This window comes from Natator depressus, chromosome 15, assembly GCF_965152275.1.
Source record: "Natator depressus isolate rNatDep1 chromosome 15, rNatDep2.hap1, whole genome shotgun sequence".
Taxonomy (NCBI): domain Eukaryota; kingdom Metazoa; phylum Chordata; order Testudines; family Cheloniidae; genus Natator; species Natator depressus.
This window is the reverse complement of record NC_134248.1, coordinates 3648283-3668944: the sequence shown is the minus strand read 5'-3', so window position 1 is coordinate 3668944 and position 20662 is coordinate 3648283. Positions and strand designations below refer to the sequence as shown.

Below are 20662 nucleotides of genomic sequence, written 5' to 3'. Positions count from 1 at the left end.
GATTTTCAATCTGGTTGGTGCAGCACCTTCCGTCCCCGACGCACGCCTCGGTGCAATTTATACTGGACTATATTCTCCCTCTCAAGCAGCAGGGGCTGTCCATGTTGCCCATAAGGGTTCACTTGGCGGCCATCTCCACTTTCCACCCAGGTGCAGAGGTCTGCTCGGTCTTTGCTAACCCAATGGTCAACCGTTTCCTTAAAGGTCTCGACAGGCTATATCAGCAGGTCCGACAGCCTATCCTAGCTTGGGACCTCAATCTGGTCCTTTCCAGACTATGGCATCGCCATTTGAGCGCTTGGTGACATGCTCCCCGTTCTATCTCTCATACAGGGTGGCGTTTCTGGTAGCGATAACCTCAGCTAGGAGGGTGTCTGAATTCAGGGCCCTAACATCAGAGACCCCTTACGCTGTATTCCATAAGGACAAGGTTCAGCTCAGGCCTCACCCGGCTCTTCTCCCAAAGGTTGTCTCACAATTTCACATCAACCAGGACATCTTCCTCCCTGTATTCTACCCTAAGCTGCACTCCAGGGATGTCCGCAGAGTGCTAGCCTTCTACATGGAGAGAATGAAGCTGTTCAGAAAATTGGAGCAGTTATTCGTGGCAGTGACGGACAGAATGAAAGGTCTTCCTGTCCCTGCTCAACATAGCTCTTCATAGATCATGTCATGAATACGAGAGTGTTACTGCTTGGCAAAGGTGCCCGTTCTTTCAACCACCGCGCACTCCTCCAGGGCTCTGGCCTCCTCTTCAGCATTCTTGACGCAGGTTCCCACCCAGGAAATCTGCAGAGCAGCAACGTGGTCCTCCATACACACTTTCACCATGCAATCACCCAGCAAGCCAGAGACGATGCGGCCTTTGGGAGAGCAGTGCTACAATCAGTGGATGATTCCAACCCCACCTCCTGAACTTGGGCTTGAGAGTCACCTGATTGGAATGGATGGGAACAAGCACTCGAAGAAGAAAAAACAGTTACTCACCTTCTTGTAACTGTTCTTCGAGATGTGTTGTTCATGTCCATTCCAATACCCACCCTCCTACCCCTCTGTTGGAGTAGCCGGTAAGAAGGAACTAAGGTGGGTCGGTAGGGCCTCCATATTAGGCGCCATGAAGGCATGACTCCAGAAGGCACCGAGGCTGACCTTAGGGATGCTGCTAAAGGAAAAATCTTCCGGCTAGTGTGCACACACCTGATTGGAATGGACGTGAACAACACATCTCGAAGAACAACAGTTACGAGAAGGTGAATAACCGTTTTTTTTCTATATGCCAACCGGTATAATCCCCAGTAGTCAAAGATGTGGGGTCACGTTTTCAAAAGTGCTCAGCAGTTACAACTGGAGACAGATTTTCACTGAAGCTGCTTGCTGAAAATATATGCATTTTATTTAAGTACCTATATGGAAGTGGAATTCTCCTGAAAATTTGGCCCATAATGCCTAGAAAGGAGCTCTGCTCTGTGTGCTGTGTGGGTATGTCTGCAGCTTAAAATCTGTTGGAACGGTATTCCAAAATAAGTATCCATAATAATGTAAGCCCTCAACCCCAGGAAATCCAAGGGCTATGTACTAAAATTGTCGGGTATAATGCTATATATGTACTGAAACATTTGAGTCCAGTTTTGCCTTCAAAGCACAGTTAGCATGTTCTGCAAGCCACAAATCATGAAACAATGAATGTGTTACCATTAAAGGGCATAATCTGCTACAAAACATATAGACAAGTTACAGACTCTGATCAAATCTAACTCCTTTGCCTTGACATCTTAAAAGAAAAATACTTGGACCAGAAGCCAGAACCATGATCCCTTCAAAAAAAACATCAAAAAGTATGATGTGCCAGTTCTATAGTTAGCTCAACAAATGTACGTGTCAGTGTTGCAAAATGTAACCTGTAATTTGAATTCAGTAAATAATTTTTAAAAAATGTAAACAATGACATCATCAGGAAATACATAAGGTCAGAAATAGTGGGCATTTTATGGCTGTTGGTTTAGCATCTCTGGATGTGGCAAAGAGCTGGTCTAGGTCACTTGGGCTGGGGGTAGGAGGGGTTTCTTCTCTGTATACCATGGAGGTTTCTGATTCTTGCTGCCTCTTGTTCCAGGGCACTGAAGGAGCCTAAAGAGTTGAACTTCATCTTCGGGGTGAATATCGAACAGCGGGATTTGGATGGCATGTTCATCTATAACTGCAGTCGGCTGATTAAGATGTATGAGAAGGTTGGCCCACAGCTGGAGGGTGGCATGTGAGTTCCTTTCAGAAATCGTCAAGAGTTCCCTTTGCTTAGGACTGAAATTAGCTTGTACAACAGAGCTAGGGAGGCAGCATGAACCATTCCCTCCGTATACAGTACAGTCACTCAGTATCAGCCACAGTCATAGTCTGTTTTGTTTTATTATGTAATTTAAAGCCCCAGATTTCCCAGTAAAAATGAAGTTCTGCATGCAGAGACGGGAGTTTGCCCTGCGGTGACATAAGGTTTTTCTGCTCTGCCAGCATTTGGTACTGAGCCCTTCCCAGAGATGCTGAATGAAAGTTGACAATTCCTCACTACTTACTAACCATTTCTGTGTCACTAAGAAGACTAACCCTTAGGGCAAGGCAGGATTATTGGGGCTAGTTGAACATTCAGTACTTGAAAGCAAAGATCCCTTTTTGTGCACAGTGAGGAAAACAGACATTTACTCCTGCTGGAATTCTGCGCAATGCAGAATTCGTGCAGAATTAATGTTCCCCACAGAATTTTATTTTTTCCTGCAGAATTTGATTTGTGTGGGGGAAAAAATAATGGCAATCCAGCCGTGCAGGGAACAGTAATGGCAGCCCAGCCATATTCCTGCTGGGACTCCTGATGATTATATTGTGTTATTTTTGACAAATAAAATATACAGAAGTTTAAAATATTGTGTAGAATTTTTAATTTTTTGGCACAGAATTCCCCCAAGTGTAGACATTTCACACTAGAAACTTTCTTCAGAATACAGCCCTAAATCTTTGGTGTTAAGGGGTTGATACTACATTAATATTGGAAAAAGCAGCACCAGGGTTTCACTGTCTGAAACGCATATTGCTGCAGGAGGTACTCAGTGAGCCAACTGGTTGCAGTCGGTGATTGGTACTGGTGGTGGTTCAATGCTGCTCCCTTGGACAAGTATCTTGGTGGGTGTTAGCAGTGTACAGTGTTACAGTTGTTTCTCACCCCCAGGGCATGTGGTGGAGTGGTAGGAGTGGTGGACATACCCTACTTGGTTCTGGAGCCCACCCACAATAAACAGGACTTTGCAGATGCCAAAGAGTATCGACACTTGCTGAGGGCGATGGGGGACCACTTGGCTCAGTACTGGAAGGATGTTGCTATTGGTAATGAGGCTTCACAACTTGACAGGGATGGGGAGGGGACTCTGGGTGGCTGGTGGGACGGGGTAGAGCTTACCAGAGAAGGAGGACTTCATATTCATGCTGCTGATAGTGGCAGCATGATGAATGTTCTTGTTCTGTTTTTCTTCAGCCCAGAGAGGTATAATCAAGTTTTGGGATGAATTTGGCTATTTATCAGCAAACTGGAACCAGCCTCCCTCAAGTGACCTGCGCTACAAACGCCGACGAGCCATGGAGATCCCCACCACAATTCAGTGCGGTGCGTCTGACCAGGCAGAGGGAGCAGGGTGGCTGGGATTAGGAGATTGTTCTGCCATGTGGGCTAGGGAATAGAAACTACTGTTCAGAAGGCAAAGTAGCTCATGGGCAGGAGATAGTTAGTTAGTTTTTCTGCTACCCAACAAAGCCAATACCGCTCTGGGAGCTGGATGCTTTTCTGACTCATGCTTCATAACCAGATATCTTCCTGGTGACGATGCACAAGCCAGACATTCAGAGCCCAGAGAGAGGTTTTGAGGCTGGCAGTTTAAATTTTTTTTTTTAATAGTCTTATCTGTAAGCTGGGAATACTGAGTAGTCATCGCAGAGGGGCTGAACATAAAGCCGCACAGGGACATTTTTATAATCCCTCACTAGGACAGAACTGCACTTCAGTTCTCGCCTCCCTCTTCTTCTCCCCCCTCCCCCTGTGCTACATTTTTTAGGACCTTTGGGAGTGTTTCCTCCCTTTGAGTGGGAATAGCCTGAGTATCAAATGGGAACATCCCACACAATTGTCTTTCTTTCCACTAAAGGAGACCCTGGGCATTAATGGGTCTCAGCCTTCTTGATCACCATTTCAATTATTTTTATGGTTTTGTTTTTGTTTTTTAAAAGAAAACAAAACTTTGCAACACAGTGGAGTGTCTTGGAGGGAGATGGAAGGTGGTCCCTGTTGCCAAGTGCTCCAGCAGCTGGAAAGGGTTGTTGTCACCAGACTAATGCCCTGGGAAGTCGTGAGGTCCTCAACAGCCAAATGTGCTTGCTGTGGACCCAGAGGACAGGCTATGTGGATGGCTTAGAATCTGTGTGCTGACTGTGTAATGTGTTCTGTGTAACAGATATGTGTTTGAAATGGCGGACCCTCCCATTCCAGCTGAGCTCCGTGGAGAAGGAATACCCGGATACTTGGGTGTGCTCCATGAACCCTGACCCTGAGCAGGATAGGTGAGTATGAATGCGGGCCATGGTAGGGAATTGGCATTAATGTGCCTTTGCCATGCTGTTCTGGGCACTTGACTGGGTAGCTAATGGCATTCTGCCTACATCAGAAGATTCTGCTCACAATCCCAGTGAATCCGGATGTTTCTACTGAAAATGAGCCTCAGTGAGCTAGTTGATGTCCCTAATGGCAACACTGTTGTTTGTTTGAGTCAACGCAAATGAGGGATTATCTTCTTTGACGCTTTCTTCCTCTGGGGGGACCTTCCTGCTCCTCCCCCCCCCCCCTTTGTTGATTTCAGTTGGGATGTCTGAAGCTAAGAATGGTGTTGGGCTAATGACTGGGGACATCCACAGAACAAAGCTGAGGCTACAAGTTAAGGGTTGCAAAATGCTGGATAAATTCAATTAATTTTAACTACATGGAAAGTTTGAAGTGTCTGTGTAATTCTGTTAACATCCAGGAAAATAAAAGCCTGACATAGGTGCTAAATTTTCTTAAAGGACTAGTTTTCAATTAATTCATTCTGTACTCAAAGTAAGCACTGCAAATTTGGGGGGGATGGGTTGTATTTTTTTTCATAAAAACAAAGTCTGAATCTCTCTGCTTTAAGTGCAAAATGGAACTTAGCCTTAGCTATGGAGTTGGTCAGCACCTCCATAAAAACACTAACACACACACAGTCTCAATGATAGATTCACTTTCCAGGGAGGAAGAAAATTCAGAATCCCTATCAGAGGGGTGGTGGATAAGAGAATTCTGAGATGTCTTTTAAAGAAGGATAAATTACTTACCTGTAATTCTGTTTCCTTAAATATGCTATAATCATAGGATTCCCAATCTTGGAAAATAAGTAGGTCAAGGGGTGTTTCAAATGGAAACAAAGAACCACACAGGCAGTGATAAAGGCCATATTAAGTAAGCCAGAATTTAGCTTTATTGGTGATTTGTTTGGGGGAAGGAGAGAAACCTCCAGACAAGCATGAAGTCTAAATACAGAAATACTTGAGGATGAGTTGAACAAAATAGCCACCTTAGCTAGCTCAGAATAAGAAAGCTCCTGAATTAAATAAAAACTTTAGGAGGTGAGAGAACTTGTGCTCCCCTATTTTGTGGAAACTTAAAATGGAGACCTATTCCTTTTTATGTAGGGTGAATCATCGCTAGAATGCAAACCTCTGTACACTGCAGCATCCCTGAGATTGGCAGGAAAAGATGTTTGATATGAGGGAAACATGAGTTAGGCCATAATAGTGAGGAATGCGATAGAAGTCTTCATACACTAAGAACTGGTATCCAGTAAACTAAGAGTTGTGTGAACTGTGGTGCTTCTAATCTGTTTCAAGTAGAACTCTTCAGACTTAACTGCATCTGACAGTGTGGAGGAGGGCCTCGCTGGGATAGTCCTGTGGCATGAACAGTTTGTTGACAGTATGATAGGTTTATTAAGGTTAGAACACTAACACCACCATGTGGATAAAACTTAGACATTGTGATGAATCAGACTTATCCTTGTAAAATCTCCTCTAAGGCTGGTTATTAGTACCTGAAACTTAGCAGCTCTTAGAGCTAAAGACACTGCTACTAGGAATAAGATCTGTTTGTACCCTGCTGTAAACCTTTACATGCACAGTGGAGGGACTTGCACTATGTATGTGGTACCTGTAGTTGGTTAATTGATTAGTTTAGCTTAGCTAGCGCGCCCGGGTTTTAAGAGTTTTAAGTCGTGCGACACTTGTAGGCAACCTGTGCCAGTAAGTGATCCGCACGCAGACTATTTGTGCTGTTTGGGGGAAACCCATGTCAGTGATCGCTGCAAGATTTGCAAGTAGTTTAAGCCTCGGACCAAGAGAGAAAGGGACAGTAGGCTCCGGGCTATTCTGATAGAGTTGGCGCTGACCCCAGTTCCGGAGGACCGCTCCGAGTCAGCACTGTGCTCCGTGGTGTAGGTGTGCAGCGACCCTTTGGAGCCATCAATTAGTCGGCACTGCTCCCTGTCCGCGGGGCACGCCAAGAAGGCTAGGAAGAGGCTGCCTTCGCCGCAGCACCGGAGTAAACCCGGGACAGAGGCTAGACCCATGTTGGGCAGTCCTCGATCCCCCACCAGCCTCTAGGCCTCCGACTCAAATCGAGCGAAGTAGCTCGGCTCATTTGGAGCGGGCCTCCCCAGATGTCCGGATGCCCTCCACACCGGAGGCCTTGCAAGTGGCCCAGGATGTCATGTCCATGCTGGTACCAGGAGCACCGCTGATGTCGGCCCCATGCTCCAGAGGCAAGCCACCGCTGGGATCTCCACAGTTGCCCCTGACTCGGTACTGGTCTCGGTCGAGGGAATGTTCCTGATGCTGTTTGCCGCCCAGCAACCGTTCCGTGCAAAGTCCACATGGGTCGTCCTCAACTCCCACCAGGTTGTCTGGCTGGGTTCCATTTGTCAGAGACTCGCAGCACTGCTCCGCCTCAAGGAACGAACACCGATGGGACTGAGGCAGATGACGCCAAAGGTCCTCGTCTTGGAGGGGCTATCACAGCCAGTCACGACACTAACGTCGACACCGTTCCCGTTTGTCATCCCGCTCCAGGACCCCGCCATGGCACTGCCCCCGCAGCCGCAGGTGTCAATTGCCGGCCTGCCCGCCGGAGCTGATCGCAGAGCAGCTATTACCGACTGTACTGGTCCTTCACGTTGGGATCGCGGTCCCATGGTCGACATCACTCCCGGCACCCATCCTCCCCGTCCAGGGACAGTGGCAGGTCGTATGTCAGCCCGGCCTTCCTTCAAAGTTGTCTATTGATGGGCCAGGCCGAACAGCCAGCTCCGCCAGTGCCGCAGTAGGTGTAGTGGCACCGGGCCCCGTGGCCGGCCCAATGGTACCAGTGGGCACCGTGGCCCCCGACGCAGCCCCCGGTGGGGACTCACTCAGTGACCGGAGCCTCAGAAGGACCATCGGCCTTCCTCTCCAGACCTCTGAGGAAGGAGTCGGTAGGACATACATCCTCGGCACCGTGCCCGGAGACTGAGCAGGTGGTGGATCCTCCGTGCCGGTGGACACGCAAAGTACCCCATCGGCCTCCTCGCCCTCTCCTGATGAGGCGATTACGGCCCCTCCTCCCTCCGTCCTGTAGGAGGACTTTTGGGCCCACCAAGAACTCTTAAAGAGCGTGGCATCAAGCCTCAACCTCCAGGCAGAGGAGGTGGAGGAACCCTTGGACTCCCTGTTTAATGTGCTGTTCACCTCGGCACTCGGCAGGGTGGTTTTACTTTTCCATGAAGGGGTGGCAAAAATTTCAAATGCCCTGTGGCAAACCCCAGTCTGATTGGGCCCCCATCTCTAGGAGAGTGGAACGCAAGTATTTTATGCCCGCCAAGGGTCATGAATACTTGTACACCCACCCTGCTCCTAACTCCGTGGTGGTCGAGTTGGTCAACCACAGGGACTGGCAGGGCCAACCAGCCCCTACCCCAAAAAATAAAGATTCAAGGAGGCTGGATTCATTTGGAAGAAAAATTTATTCATCCTCGAGCTTCCAGTTACGGGTGGTGAACCACCAGGCTCCCCTGGGCCAGTATGAGTTCAATCTATGGGGCTCCCTGTCCAAGTTCGAGGACTCTCTCCAGGAGTGCGACAGGAAGGAGTTCAAAGCGCTGGTGGAGGAGGGTACAGCGGCTGCCAGGGCAACCCTGCAGGCAGCTTCGGATGCAATGGACATGGCCTCTGCGGTGTCCATGAGAAGGGCACCATGGCTCCTGCTTTCTGGGCTGTCCAGCAAGGCGCAGACCTCCCTGCAGGACCTTCCATTTGACGGCAAAGCTCTGTTTGCGGAAGAAACGGATACAAAGCTGCGTGGCCTGAAAGACTCCCAGAGTCTGGAGCGGTGTGCGGGTCTCTGTGTTCCGGCTCCGGCTAAACCTAAGTTCAAGCCACAGCAGACTCCTGCCCAGGCCACCCACTCAAAATACAAGACTGCTTATAAAAAGTCACAGGACAACAAGAAGCGCCTACAGAGGCAGTCTCGACCTGCCCCCTAGCCTGGGTCCTCCAAGGGCAAGCAGGCGGAGAAAAGGCAGTTTTGACGGGACGCCCAGGGGCTCCCTGCAAGTTCTCATCAGGGATCCACCCTCAGTAAAGTTTCCTTCTCCAATCAGTTGTGTGTTTTCCTCCCGGAGTGGTCGTGGCTGACCTCGGACTGATGGGTCCTCAACTCCATCTCCCGGGGCTACACCCTCCAGTTTACTTCCACCCCTCCCAACCACCCTCTGCCCCGTCCCTCCTGGAGGACCCCTCTCACCAGGCTCTGTTTGAGTAGGAGGTGGGGCAGCTCCTGGGCCTAGGAGCGGTGTAAGCAGTGCTGGGGGAGTTCAAATGCAAGGGGTACTACTCCCGCTATTTTCTTAGGCCAAAGGGGGGCTCAGGCCCATCTTGGACCTGCAAGGTCTGAACCAGTACATGGTGAAGCTCAAGTTCCGCATGGTCTCCCTGGCCTCCATCATCCGCTCCCTGGATCCCAGGGACTGGTACGCCGCCCTCGATCTGCAGGATGCGTACGTCCACATTCATATATTCGAGGGGCACAGACGCTTCCTCCGTTTCACGGTGGGGCAGGAACACTACCAATTTACGGTCCTCCCATTTGGCCTGTCCACTGCCCCCAGGGTATTCACGAAATGTATGTTGGTGGTAGCGGCCTACCTCAGGCGCCGGGGGGGTCCAGATCTGCCCCTATCTGGACAACTGGTTGGTCAAGGGCAGCTCCTGGTCGCAGGTGCGGGATCATGTGGCACGCCTCTGTCCACGTGCACCACTTTGGGCCTGTTGGTAAACAACACCACGTCCACATTAGTCCTGGTTCAATGCATAGAGTTTATTGGGGCGGTCCTGGATGCCTCGTCAGCCAGAGCCTTCCTCCCACCAGACAGGTTCGAGACCCTGAGGGGACTTATCAACACGGTCACAAGGTTTCCGGAGACAACATTCAGACCGTGCCTCCAGCTCTTGGGTCACGTGTCGGCGTGCACGTATGTGGCCTGTCACGCCAGACTGAGGATGAGGCCCCTCCAGCTCTGGTTGGCCTCGGAGTTCTCCCAGGCCAGGGACAGGATGGAAAAGGTTCCCACGGTGCCCAAGTCAGTGATCGCCTCCTTATGATGGTGGTCCTTCCCAGGAAACATCTCCATGGGGTCCTGTTCAGCAGTGGGGCCCTGTCGCTGAAACTGGTGTCCGACACGTCGAACCTGGGATGGGGGGGGGGGGCCCGTGTGAGGAAAGTTCAGACCCAGGGTCTGTGGTCGGCTCAAGACCTGACCCTCCACATAAATGTCAAGGAACTCAGGGTGGTACAGCTGGTGTGCATGGCCTTCCACTCACACCTGGAGGGCCGTGTGGTCAGGGTTCTCACAGACAACACGGCCTCTGTTTTACATCAGTAGGCAAGGCGGGGCCCAATCCTCTGCCACGAAGCCCTCAGGCTGTGGAACTTTTGTATAGCCCACAGCATCTGCTTACAGGCCTACCACCTACCGGGCGCCCGGAACTCACGGACAGATCACTTGAGCAGGGACTTCTCCTCTCAGCACAAGTGGTCTCTTCACCCATAGGTGGTGCATGGACTTTTCCAAGTGTGGGGAACTCCCCAGGTGGACCTGTTTGTGACTCGGCAGAACTGTCGCTATCCCCGGTTCTGCTCCAGGGGGGCTCGGACGGGGCGCTATCTCCGATTCCTTCCTCCTGTCCTGGTCAGGCCAGTTTCTCTACGCCTTTCCCCCATCCCGCTGATCGGCAAGGTCCTGGAAAAGATAAGGACAGAAAAGGCCCGGGTCCTTCTGTTTGCCCCGGCATGGCCCAGGCAGGATTAGTACGGGATCATAGAATATCAGGGTTGGAAGGGACCTCAGGAGGTCATCTAGTCCCACCCCCTGCTCAAAGCAGGACCATTCCCCAATTAAATCATCCCAGCCAGGGCTTTGTCAAGCCTGACCTTAAAAACTTCTAAGGAAGGAGATTCTACCACCTCCCTAGGTAACGCATTCCAGTGTTTCACCACCCTCCTAGTGAAAAAGTTTTTCCTAATATCCAACCTAAACCTCCCCCACTGCAACTTGAGACCATTACTCCTTGTTCTGTCATCTTCTACCACTGAGAATAGTCTAGAACCATCCCCTTTGGAACCCCCTTTCAGGTAGTTGAAAGCAGCTATCAAATCCCCCCTCATTCTTCTCTTCTGCAGACTAAAGAATCCCAGTTCCCTCAGCCTCTCCTCATAAGTCATGTGTTCCAGACCCCTAATTTGTTTTTGTTGCCCTTCGCTGGACTCTCTCCAATTTATCCACATCCTTCTTGTAGTGTGGGGCCCAAAACTGGACACACTACTCCAGATGAGGCCTCACCAATGTCGAATAGAGGGGGACGATCACGTCCCTCGATCTGCTCGCTATGCCCCTACTTATACATCCCAAAATGCCATTGGCCTTCTTGGCAACAAGGGCACACTGCTGACTCTTGTCCACTGTCACCCCTAGGTCCTTTTCCGCAGAACTGTTGCCTAGCCATTTGGTCCCTAGTCTGTAGCTGTGCATTGGGTTCTTCCATCCTAAGTGCAGGACCCTGCACTTATCCTTATTGAACCTCATCAGATTTCTTTTGGCCCAATCCTCCAATTTGTTTAGGTCCCTCTGTATCCTATCCCTGCCCGCCAGCATATCTACCACTCCTCCTAGTTTAGTATCATCCGCAAATTTGCTGAGAGTGCAATCCACACCATCCTCCAGATCATTTATGAAGATATTGAACAAAACCGGCCCCAGGACCGACCCCTGGGGCACTCCACTTGACACCGGCTGCCAACTAGACATGGAGCCATTGATCACTACTCGTTGAGCCCGACAATCTAGCCAACTTTCTACCCACCTTATAGTGCATTCATCCAGCCCATACTTCTTTAACTTGCTGACAAGATTCTCATGGGGCTGGCGGTCACCTCGCTGTGGCCATTGCTATCCCACCCAGACCTACTCTCCCAGGACCAGGGCTGCTTCCTCCACCCCAACCTAGCGACACTCCACCTCACGGTGTGGTTGCTCAATGGTTAGGCCAGGAGAGAAGGATGTGCTCAGAAGGGGTTCAGCACATCCTCTTGGAAAGCAGGCGACCCTCCACGCGCCGAGCCTACTTGGCAAAGTGGTCTCAGTTTTCCAGATGGGCGGATGAGCAGGGCGTTTCCCTGGTGGCTACCCCAATCCAGCTGATTCTGGACTATCTCCTTCACCTTAGAGTCAAGGTGCACTTGGCGGCCATATCAGCCTTCCACCCACCGGTGCAGGGCCACACGGTATTCTCCCATGCTATGACTGGCCGATTCCTTAAGGGATTGGATCGCCTCTTCCCATATGTTAGGCCCCCAGTCCCACAGTGGGACCTAAACCTGGTGTTGACCTGCCTCACGGGCCCCCCCATTTGAGCCACTAGCTATGTGCTCCTGGTCGCATCTCTCATGGAAGGTAGTCTTCCTGGTAGCAATCATGTTGGCTAAGCGGGTCTTGGAACTCAAGGTACTGACCTCCGAGCCCTCGTACACAGCGTTTCATAAAGATACGGTCCAGTTCCGCCCACACCCTTCGTTCCCCCTGAAGGTGGTCTCCTCCTATCAGATGAGTCAGGACATTTTTCTGCCAGTCCTCTGCCCCAAGCCCCATGTGTCCAGTGAGGATTACCGCCTCCACACGCTGGATGTGAGAAGGGCTCTGGCTTTTTACCAGTTACGACCTGGCGGGAATCCCTCCGCCACCAATTGTGAGGCCACGCTCGATTAGGGTTCAGGCCTTGTTGGCTGCCTTTTTGGCCCATGTCCCCATTCAGGACATTTGTAGGGCTGCCACATGGTCTTCAGTTCACATGTTCACCTCACATTATGCGATCGTCTCCCAGACCAGGGAGGACGCCGGGTTCGGCTTCGGCAGGGCCGTGCTCCATCCCGAGAGTTTGTGAACTCCTACCCACCTCCAACAGATACAGCTTGGAATCACCTATTGTAGAATACATATGAGCAATCACTTATAGAAAAGACAGTTACCTTTTCCGTAACTGGTGTTCGAGATGTGTTGCTCATGTCTATTCCACATCCCACTCTCCTTCCCCTCTGTCGGAGTTGTCCTGCAAGAAGGAACTGAAGGTGGGGGGAGCGCATAGCGCCCCTTATGCCATGCCATGGAGGCGCCCCTCCAGGGGTCGCTATGGGGACTCCCCTTCTGGTACTCTTTGGGGGAAAACTTCCAGCACCGGTGCACGTGGCAAGCATGCACAGCTATTGTGGAATAGACATGAGCAACACATCTTGAAGAACACCAGTTATGGAAAAGGTAACTGTCTTTTCTCAGGGACAGAGCTGCTAAGCTGGGGGCAGCGAGGTGCACTGGCTTTGATTGAGGATCTGAGGCTAGACTCTTTGCCTGATAAATTCGTCTTTGGGTATCTGCCACAGAATTAGGAACCAGACCTCCTTGGCCCACGGAAGGCTGTTGGGTTATCAGATCCTTCAGTTCCTCCTGAATTCTTTCCAGGACCATTGCAACCTAAGTCACGGATGGAAAAGCAGCGAGGAGTCTCCTTCCCCAGTGGAGAGAAGTGTTCCATGCTAAAACAGTCTCTTCCTAAAGCCAAGAATAGAAATCTGCACAGACAGCCTAAGAGATCCATCTCTTGTATTCCCACTGGAGAAAGATTTAATCCAATACTCTCCGATTAAGAAAGTATTCATGAGATTATATCATTAATGGACTCCAATTGTCTGCAGCCATGTTTTCCTTATACAAAGTGCAGTGGGCTGATTGTCCATGTGAGTGAGGGGATCACTCTCTGGGTTACCCAGTGTCTGAAAGTCCTTAGAGCACTGGGGACTGCCCTCCTCTCCAAAATTTGGGATGTTCTCATTAACAAAGCTGCCAGGATCCCTGGGTATAGCGTATGTCTGTGTGGGCTCTGCAGCACAGGTGAACACATCTGATCCCTGTAATCTGGATGGGCAGCGTTTGTAAACCCATTCCTAATTGGATATTTTCCCTGGACTGCCTGGTGGAACACCTTTTGCATCCGCTGGGGAAGACAACTTCCATATGCTTTAAATACAGTACCTAAACTAGGAAGGGCCCTAGCAGAAGTTCAGGAAAGAGAAGGATCCAGTAAGCTGTAATAGCTTTACACTGGCCTGTTTATCAGAGAGGCCTAGAAGTTGTCTGCAGACGTCCCAGTGTTGCTTGCTTCCACAAGGATCTCCAGGGTCAAAGAGATTTTTCTAATGCATGTGTTGGGTACTCCCAATGCATTTATGGCCGTGGAACAACATCCATAGTATGGTTCAAGCTACTCATCACCCTTCCCCTTTGTTCGTTAGCATGAGGGAGGACACTGATCTGTCCACCACATTGACCACTTTCTGCTACCCTCTCCTCAAGGGAGACTGCCTCAGCACAAGTGTTTCCTTAATGCTGTTCCTTCCGTGTACTGGTATAGGGAAGAGGAGTCCTCACCGTCCTCCCATGGCAGCTGTTCTAAGGTGTTCTTGGTGAAGCTCAGTCTCCACAGCTTGTGAACTCCAGTGCAAACCACGACACACACATCAACACCAGTCAGGTTGCAGTACGAATTAAGCCGCTGGAGTCTGGCATATGCACAACAGGCCAAGTGTGGAGTCTAAAACCATCAGTGTAGAGTATGTTTGAGGACAGTCTGAGGTGAGCAAGGCTGCCTGCCTCAAGAGGCTACCAAGCAGAGGCACCACAGAGACCTTTCATGGGGTTTGTGGTAGTATAGTGTTTCTATATGGAAAATAGAGAAATACCAGATCATTAACCCACAAAGTATCACCCTCTGCAGTAGAACTGATGGGCAAGAAAATTGGTGCTAGTCAGCTTTAAAATTCAGGAATATATGGAAAACCAGTTAAAAGGGGCTCTGTAATGGTAGCCAGAGGGATCTCCTCAGTTGTCAGCAGTAATGAAGGAACTGACAGTTGGAGGCACCATTGGCTGGAATAGTTGCCTGTGGCATTTCCCTGTGTGGCTCCTGCTTTCTGAATGGGCAGCTCATGCCAGTGGGCTCCCAGCGTAAATAGTTTTGTTTTAAAGACTGTTTTTAACCCTTCAATTGTAAAGCCAGTAAGCTTCTGTGTATGCATTTCTGCCTGGCTAAAACCTGTGAATCTTTCTGATTGTCCTTGAGATTAGGGTATTGCAGTAATAGGGAAACAACTAGGTTTCCTTAAGGCCGATATTGCTCTCCCTAACTGTAAAGGTTTGTTGTAACTCACGTTTTGGTCTCTTGCTGAGCTTGGCTATTATCATTTTCTCTACTGTAGGTGTGAAGCTTCAGAGCAGAAGCAGAAGGTACCCCTGGGAACACTGAAAAAGGACTTCAGATCACAAGAGGAGAAGCAGAAGCAGCTGACGGAGAAAATTCGCCAGCAGCAGGAGAAACTGGAGGCTCTGCAGGTGAATGTAGAGACCTAGAGCTGAGCATGGTGGAGAGCATCTGAGATGCCTCCTTGGGCAAATGAATTTTGCTGAGTTAAATGTCTTTCTCAATCCTCTCTCATTTTGTTATTTGTATTACCGTAGTGCTCAGGAGCCCTAGTCATAGTCTCACCCCCTTGTGCTAGGCTCTGTACAAACAAAACAAAAGACATTCACTTCCCCAAGGAAATTCCCATCTAAGTATAAGACAAGACAACAGATAGATGCAGATAGACTAGAGAGTACAAGGGAACAACGACAGTAGTCGTCAGCATGATAGGCAGTAGCCTCAGCACACCAGCAGACTAGCCACTGTAAATTTTTTTTTGTAGGCATAATGGAAAAAGAGAATGTTAAGGAGTGTTTTGAAGGAGGTTAGTGCATTCGTTTTGTGGATGTTTATGGGGAGCTCCTCCCACGTGTGAGGGTCAGCACAGGAGAAAGCATGAAGGTGCTTATTTTAAAATTTAATAATTGGACGATGGAGGCATCATGGACGAACTGGAGAACATATGCTGCCTAGAGTCCAAATCCTGTTCCTCACACCTCCTGGGGTTTATTTTAGTTTAAAAAATGAGCAGCAGTAAAACAAAGTTTAGCTCAGACTTCAGGCTTCACTTCTTTTTGGACTCCTCCCTTTGGACTGCTCAGCCCACAGCCTGTCCTCTCTTTATTGGGCTGCTCCCCCCCCTTTTTTTTAATGGTTAGATGCGGGGTGAGCCACCTGCCTTAGTGAGCCAGCAGAACCCATTTAACATTCCCCAGCATGATCACCACCTGCTAATGTTGGGTTTTAGGGAAACCCTGACAGCTTTTAAAATGACCGTGTTCCTGTTTTTACCACAGAAAACGACTCCAATCCGGTCCCAAGCTGACCTGAAGAAATTACCTCTGGAAGTGACCACGCGGCCTGTCGTGGAGGTAAGTACCACAGCTCCTGTACTGCTGCAGACCTGTATGCTCCAGTGCCATACTGAACTATTCTGTGAGCAATTCCTGACTCTTTATTCTTCCTCTCTCCTGTGCTCTCTCTCTTCTCCCAGGACTCCCAATCACTGAGCAGACCTCAACGCCCGCGATCTCCTCCTTTACCCGATGTAATTAAAAATGCTCCCAGCAGGCCGCCGCCTCCCCCCAAGTCCATCAGCCAACTGCGAAAGGCCCCCCTGGCTCGGCCAGCCATCAGCGCCCCCAAACTGGCAAGTGTACTGTCCAGGGAGGAAGCTAGTACTTCCAGGACACAGCAGCATATCGTGACTGCGGGAAAGTCCAACAGCACAGTTGTCAGGACTCCTGCCAAACCGATCCATGTTGGGAGGCCACCCCCCATGCTTCTGCAGAACTCCATGAGCCAGCGTGAGACTCCCAGCCCCAAAATTATAAAGACACCGATGCTGAAAAAACCTGCAGCACTCAAACCTCCACAGGTGAGTCCATTATTTGGTAGGATGGGAAATCATCAAAGCCCTACCCCTCAACCTGGACAAACCCAGTGTTTACCCAGCATCTTCCTCACCTTCAGCTGTGAGAGACCCCTCCCCCACACACTGTAGTAACTGCATAGGTTGGAAGAACCGTACTGTGCTAGGTGAGAGCTCAACGATATATCCTTAGTGGGATCACTTGCCCCAGCTGCTTCGTGTGAGACCCCAGTGATTGCCCTGCATGGGGTAGAAACATGGCAACAGGTTCATGGTGATGGATACTGGTGGTATTTGTGGCTATCCCTTGTGGCATGGGATGGATATATGTGTGATATATATGTGCTAGGACCTTCTGTAGAAAGTCTTATGGTCAGATTTTCAAAATGGCTCTGCACCCAGCTGCTCCCATTGTTCTTAACCGGAGCTGTTGGGTGCTGAGCTCTTTTGAAACCCTGGCTCCTTTGTTTAGGCGGCTGTAGAGGCACTGAGCTCGTCTGAAAGCCTACCCCCTTGAAATGAATGGTTGGTGGCATTCTTGAGATTCAGCCAGAAATCACTTGCTCTCAGCAGGCCTCCAGCATTCGCAAGAGGACATTTAACACCATGGAGGATGGAGCTGAGGAGGAAGCGGAGCAGAAGAAGGAGAAAACGAAACGGGGCAAATTAGTGGTAGTGAAAGAGGAGAAGAAGGACTCAAACGAGGTGGTGGTTGAGGTGAGGATTGCAGCGAGTTCCCTCTGGCAGGAAGGGAGCTAGTGAGCTCTCATGATCTTCCTGGGAGATGGCTAACACGAGCTCTTTATGCTTACAGCTCACAGACAGTGCAGGGGAGGAGGAGCTAGCAGATCTGAAAAGAGCCCAAAAAGGTGAGGAGCAACCCATTAAACTCGAGTTACCATGTTTGTGCCAGAAGTGACCATGTTTTTTCCAACCCCAAGGAATTTACATACAGTTTAACTGATTGTGGCTAAGGTTGCTTTGATCGTGCTGAAATATGGCATGCTGGGACCTGTAATCTCTGGGCTGCACATTTATATTAACGGTGAAGGAGGCTTTGGGCCTCATTGCATGAATCTGTGAGTCTCCCTTGTTTGTGGTGTACTGCAGCAGAGAGTCAGCAGGGCTGTCTGGGGAGTATAGCCCCCTCACTTGTTCCCAGGCAGTTCCATCCCTGTTGTGGGTTACAAGAAAAACTTCCACAAAGGGGAGTGACTCAAGTCCCATTCCCAGGACACGTGAAGGGTGGTGACCACTCTAGGCTCTTCTTTGAGTGATGGTCCCTGTATGTATTCCATATGTGGGTGTGCATGCGTGCCATGTGCCAGAGCCTGGAAGCTTTCCTTAGGAGTGTCCGTTGACCTGCACATGCGTCGTGTGTCCCCTTGTGCTCGCTGCTGAGGGGATAATAGGTTGTGCAGGTTGGTGCTTCTCCAATTCCCTCTTACCGCTGCGTGGCCTGAATAGGAATCCCTGTTCCTTAGCACTTTGAGCTTGACTAAGAGTGTGACCTTGTCTGTTTGTGTATGTAGTTGTTGCTAGTGTATATAGTAATTATAGATTAATTAATTAGTAAGTTAGTTAGCATTAGTTTCTCTCTGGGGACCTTTCTTCCGCTTGGACTATGCCCTGCATTCTGGGGTTTAAGAACTGTGTTTCCTGGCCGTGCTCATTCTCTGTGAGCGACAAGCATCAGATATGCCTTTACTGCTCCATCTGTAAGTCTTTCCTGCCCCGCACCTGGGAAGCTCGGGAGCTTAGCTTCCGTAAATTTAAGTTCATTCCCAGCAGAGTACTGAGGAAGCATGAGCTTCCCTCCGGAAAAAGCTGAGTGAAATGTGCTTACAGCGTCAGTCCAAACCCCCTAACACCTGCCCTTCTGTGTCTCAGACAAAGGGCTGCATGTGGAGGTACGAGTGAACAAGGAATGGTTCACAGGCCGTGTCACAGCTGTGGAGATGGGCAAGCATGCCATACGCTGGAAGGTGAAATTCGATTACGTACCTACAGACACCACACCAAGAGATCGCTGGTAATTAACCATTATCTTTGGCTGTGGGGGTTCTGGAGATGCTCCCCCTTCAACAGGAAGGAGAGGTGGGACCCTGTTAGCTTTTCACAGGTGCTGAGGAGAGGAATAATCCATTCTTACATTGGGAAGGTTGTGTACACGGGAATGTTTGGAGAAAGCTGCTCTGTGATTGTGAAGGGAACAGGCATCTGTATGTAGGGGGTGGCTCTGGAAGAAGCAGTGTAATCTAGGAGCTGTTGTCAGAGTGACGGGGGATCTGCGGCAGGGGCTACAGGGTCTGGCTAGTCTGGAGAAGGCTGTATGTGACTCCCTGCTACCCCCCTAGGGTAGAGAAGGGCAGTGAGGATGTACGGTTGATGAAGCCTCCCTCTCCAGAGTATCAGAGTCCAGACACACAGCAGGAAGAGGAGGTTGCAGCTGAGCCTTCTACCTCAGACTGTGTCCGAATTGAGCCAGACACCACCGGTCCCAGCAGCAACCAGGAGACTGTGGATTTGCTAGTCCAGACACTCCGGTGGGTTTATTTGGTGCTCACAGCAGTTATGATTTCTGAGTATTTCCGTCTCCAAACAAGACTTTAAACTCTATTTGTGGCTGCTTGTTTTCTCTTGGGTAGGAATTGCTTGCGGTACTTCTTACCTCCAAATTTTCCCATCTCCAAGAAAGAGCTGAGTTCCATGAGTTCAGAAGAATTGATGGCTTTTCCTCTGGTGAGTTCAGTGCTTCTCTGTTACACTAAACTTGTGCTGGGTCTACAAATGGAAAATTTTCAGATCCTGTGTTTCTCTGCTTTGGGAATAGAGGGGTCAAATGGATGTTTCTGGAATCATAGAATATCAGGGCTGGAAGGGATCTCAGGAGGTCATCTAGTCCAACCCCCTGCTCAAAGCAGAACCAATCCCCAGGAGTGTTCATCCTCTTGAGGAAGTGTGGACACAATGTTTATTTTACCAAATCATAGCTCTTCAGAGATCTGTTGGGATGCCAAATGGTGAACGATCATGGAGTTCTGCTGATTTCTTCCTCTCCTCATCCCTCTGTCAGTGGATGGAGTGTGAGCCAGCAAGTGCCTCTTATGATCCACTGAGGGTCATGCTGCTCAAGTTTAGAAATGCTAGGACGTTGTTGTCACAAGGCAACCTTAACTAGCCTGTGAAACAAAGCTTTCGGTTTTATTACTGGATTTTCTCAGGGTTTTTCCACCCATCTTTCTTTTTTCTTTTTTTTAATCAGGCAAATGAAGGCACGGTTTTTATAATGCAAACAAATGGGATGGATGGTGATCAGATCCTAAAATAAAAGGAGTGGTGTCCTTTGAGAGGCAAATCAACTTCATTTTAGCTCTGCCTAGATGCTTCTACCAGTAAATCAGGGAGGAAACCATAATGGAGTGGTGGGAGCAGGGTGTATGGGACTCTGTGGCTGCAGACAGAGGGAGGGTACACGTTAGAGTCCATCTCTGAGCTTTGGGCTCTGCTCTTGGGGGACAGGGCAGCCTGTCTGTCTGCTAACGTTTTGTGGTAAAAGCCAGAAATGAACAGTCTAACTGGTGACTTTTTCTGTTTTCCCTTCGGTATCAGAGGTTGGCATCTGGAGTTCCCTTCATTACTATTGGCAGATTGCAGCTGCTGAGGGAATGCTGCTGGGGGTGGGCCTTTGGTGTTTCTTGATCTTGCCCCTTGTCACAGCATATTGACTCACTTTTTTGTCTACCCACAGAAAGAATATTTCAAACAGTACGAGATGGGTCTGCAGAACTTGTGCAATTCCTATCAGACTCGTGCTGATGCCCGGGCCAAAGCCTGTGAGGAAAACCTCCGCAGCTCAGAGAGAAAACTTAAGGAGACAGAGGAGAAACTGCAGAAGCTGAGGACTAATATTGTGGCACTTCTGCAGAAAGTGCAGGAGGTGGGTGACACCCCAGGTGCAGACTAAAATTACTGAGTGCCACTGAATTGGGGCCAGCTGAGACACTGAGGAAAGTTAGGACTTCACTTTGCCCACGACTTGACTTCCAGCTTTGTCTTTGGTCCTCAGTAACTGAGGACATGGCTACACTTGCAGATGTCGAGCACTTTGAGTTAAACCAGCCTTCGCAGAGTGCAGTAGGGAAAGCGCTGCAA

The 20662-nt window shown here is 49.7% G+C and overlaps 1 protein-coding gene across 6 annotated transcripts in view; it reads left to right on the top strand.

Annotated features, from left to right (window-relative positions):
• The window catches only part of MORC2 (MORC family CW-type zinc finger 2), a 112917-nt gene that overhangs the window by 70337 nt on the left and 21918 nt on the right, over positions 1 to 20662 (top strand). For 3 of the 6 annotated variants that reach the window (XM_074972949.1, XM_074972952.1, XM_074972951.1), the window contains 13 exons: positions 2114 to 2254; positions 3215 to 3369; positions 3518 to 3646; positions 4488 to 4593; positions 14933 to 15065; positions 15933 to 16007; positions 16130 to 16513; positions 17078 to 17224; positions 17322 to 17376; positions 18398 to 18539; positions 18865 to 19053; positions 19156 to 19249; positions 20259 to 20447. In XM_074972949.1, the coding sequence (XP_074829050.1) occupies positions 2114 to 2254; positions 3215 to 3369; positions 3518 to 3646; positions 4488 to 4593; positions 14933 to 15065; positions 15933 to 16007; positions 16130 to 16513; positions 17078 to 17224; positions 17322 to 17376; positions 18398 to 18539; positions 18865 to 19053; positions 19156 to 19249; positions 20259 to 20447 (1939 nt within the window). Of the gene's footprint in view, positions 1 to 2113; positions 2255 to 3214; positions 3370 to 3517; positions 3647 to 4487; positions 4594 to 14932; positions 15066 to 15932; positions 16008 to 16129; positions 16514 to 17077; positions 17225 to 17321; positions 17377 to 18397; positions 18540 to 18864; positions 19054 to 19155; positions 19250 to 20258; positions 20448 to 20662 lie in introns of those variants that run through there. The other 3 variants (XM_074972950.1, XM_074972954.1, XM_074972953.1) reach the window with 2 other exon arrangements.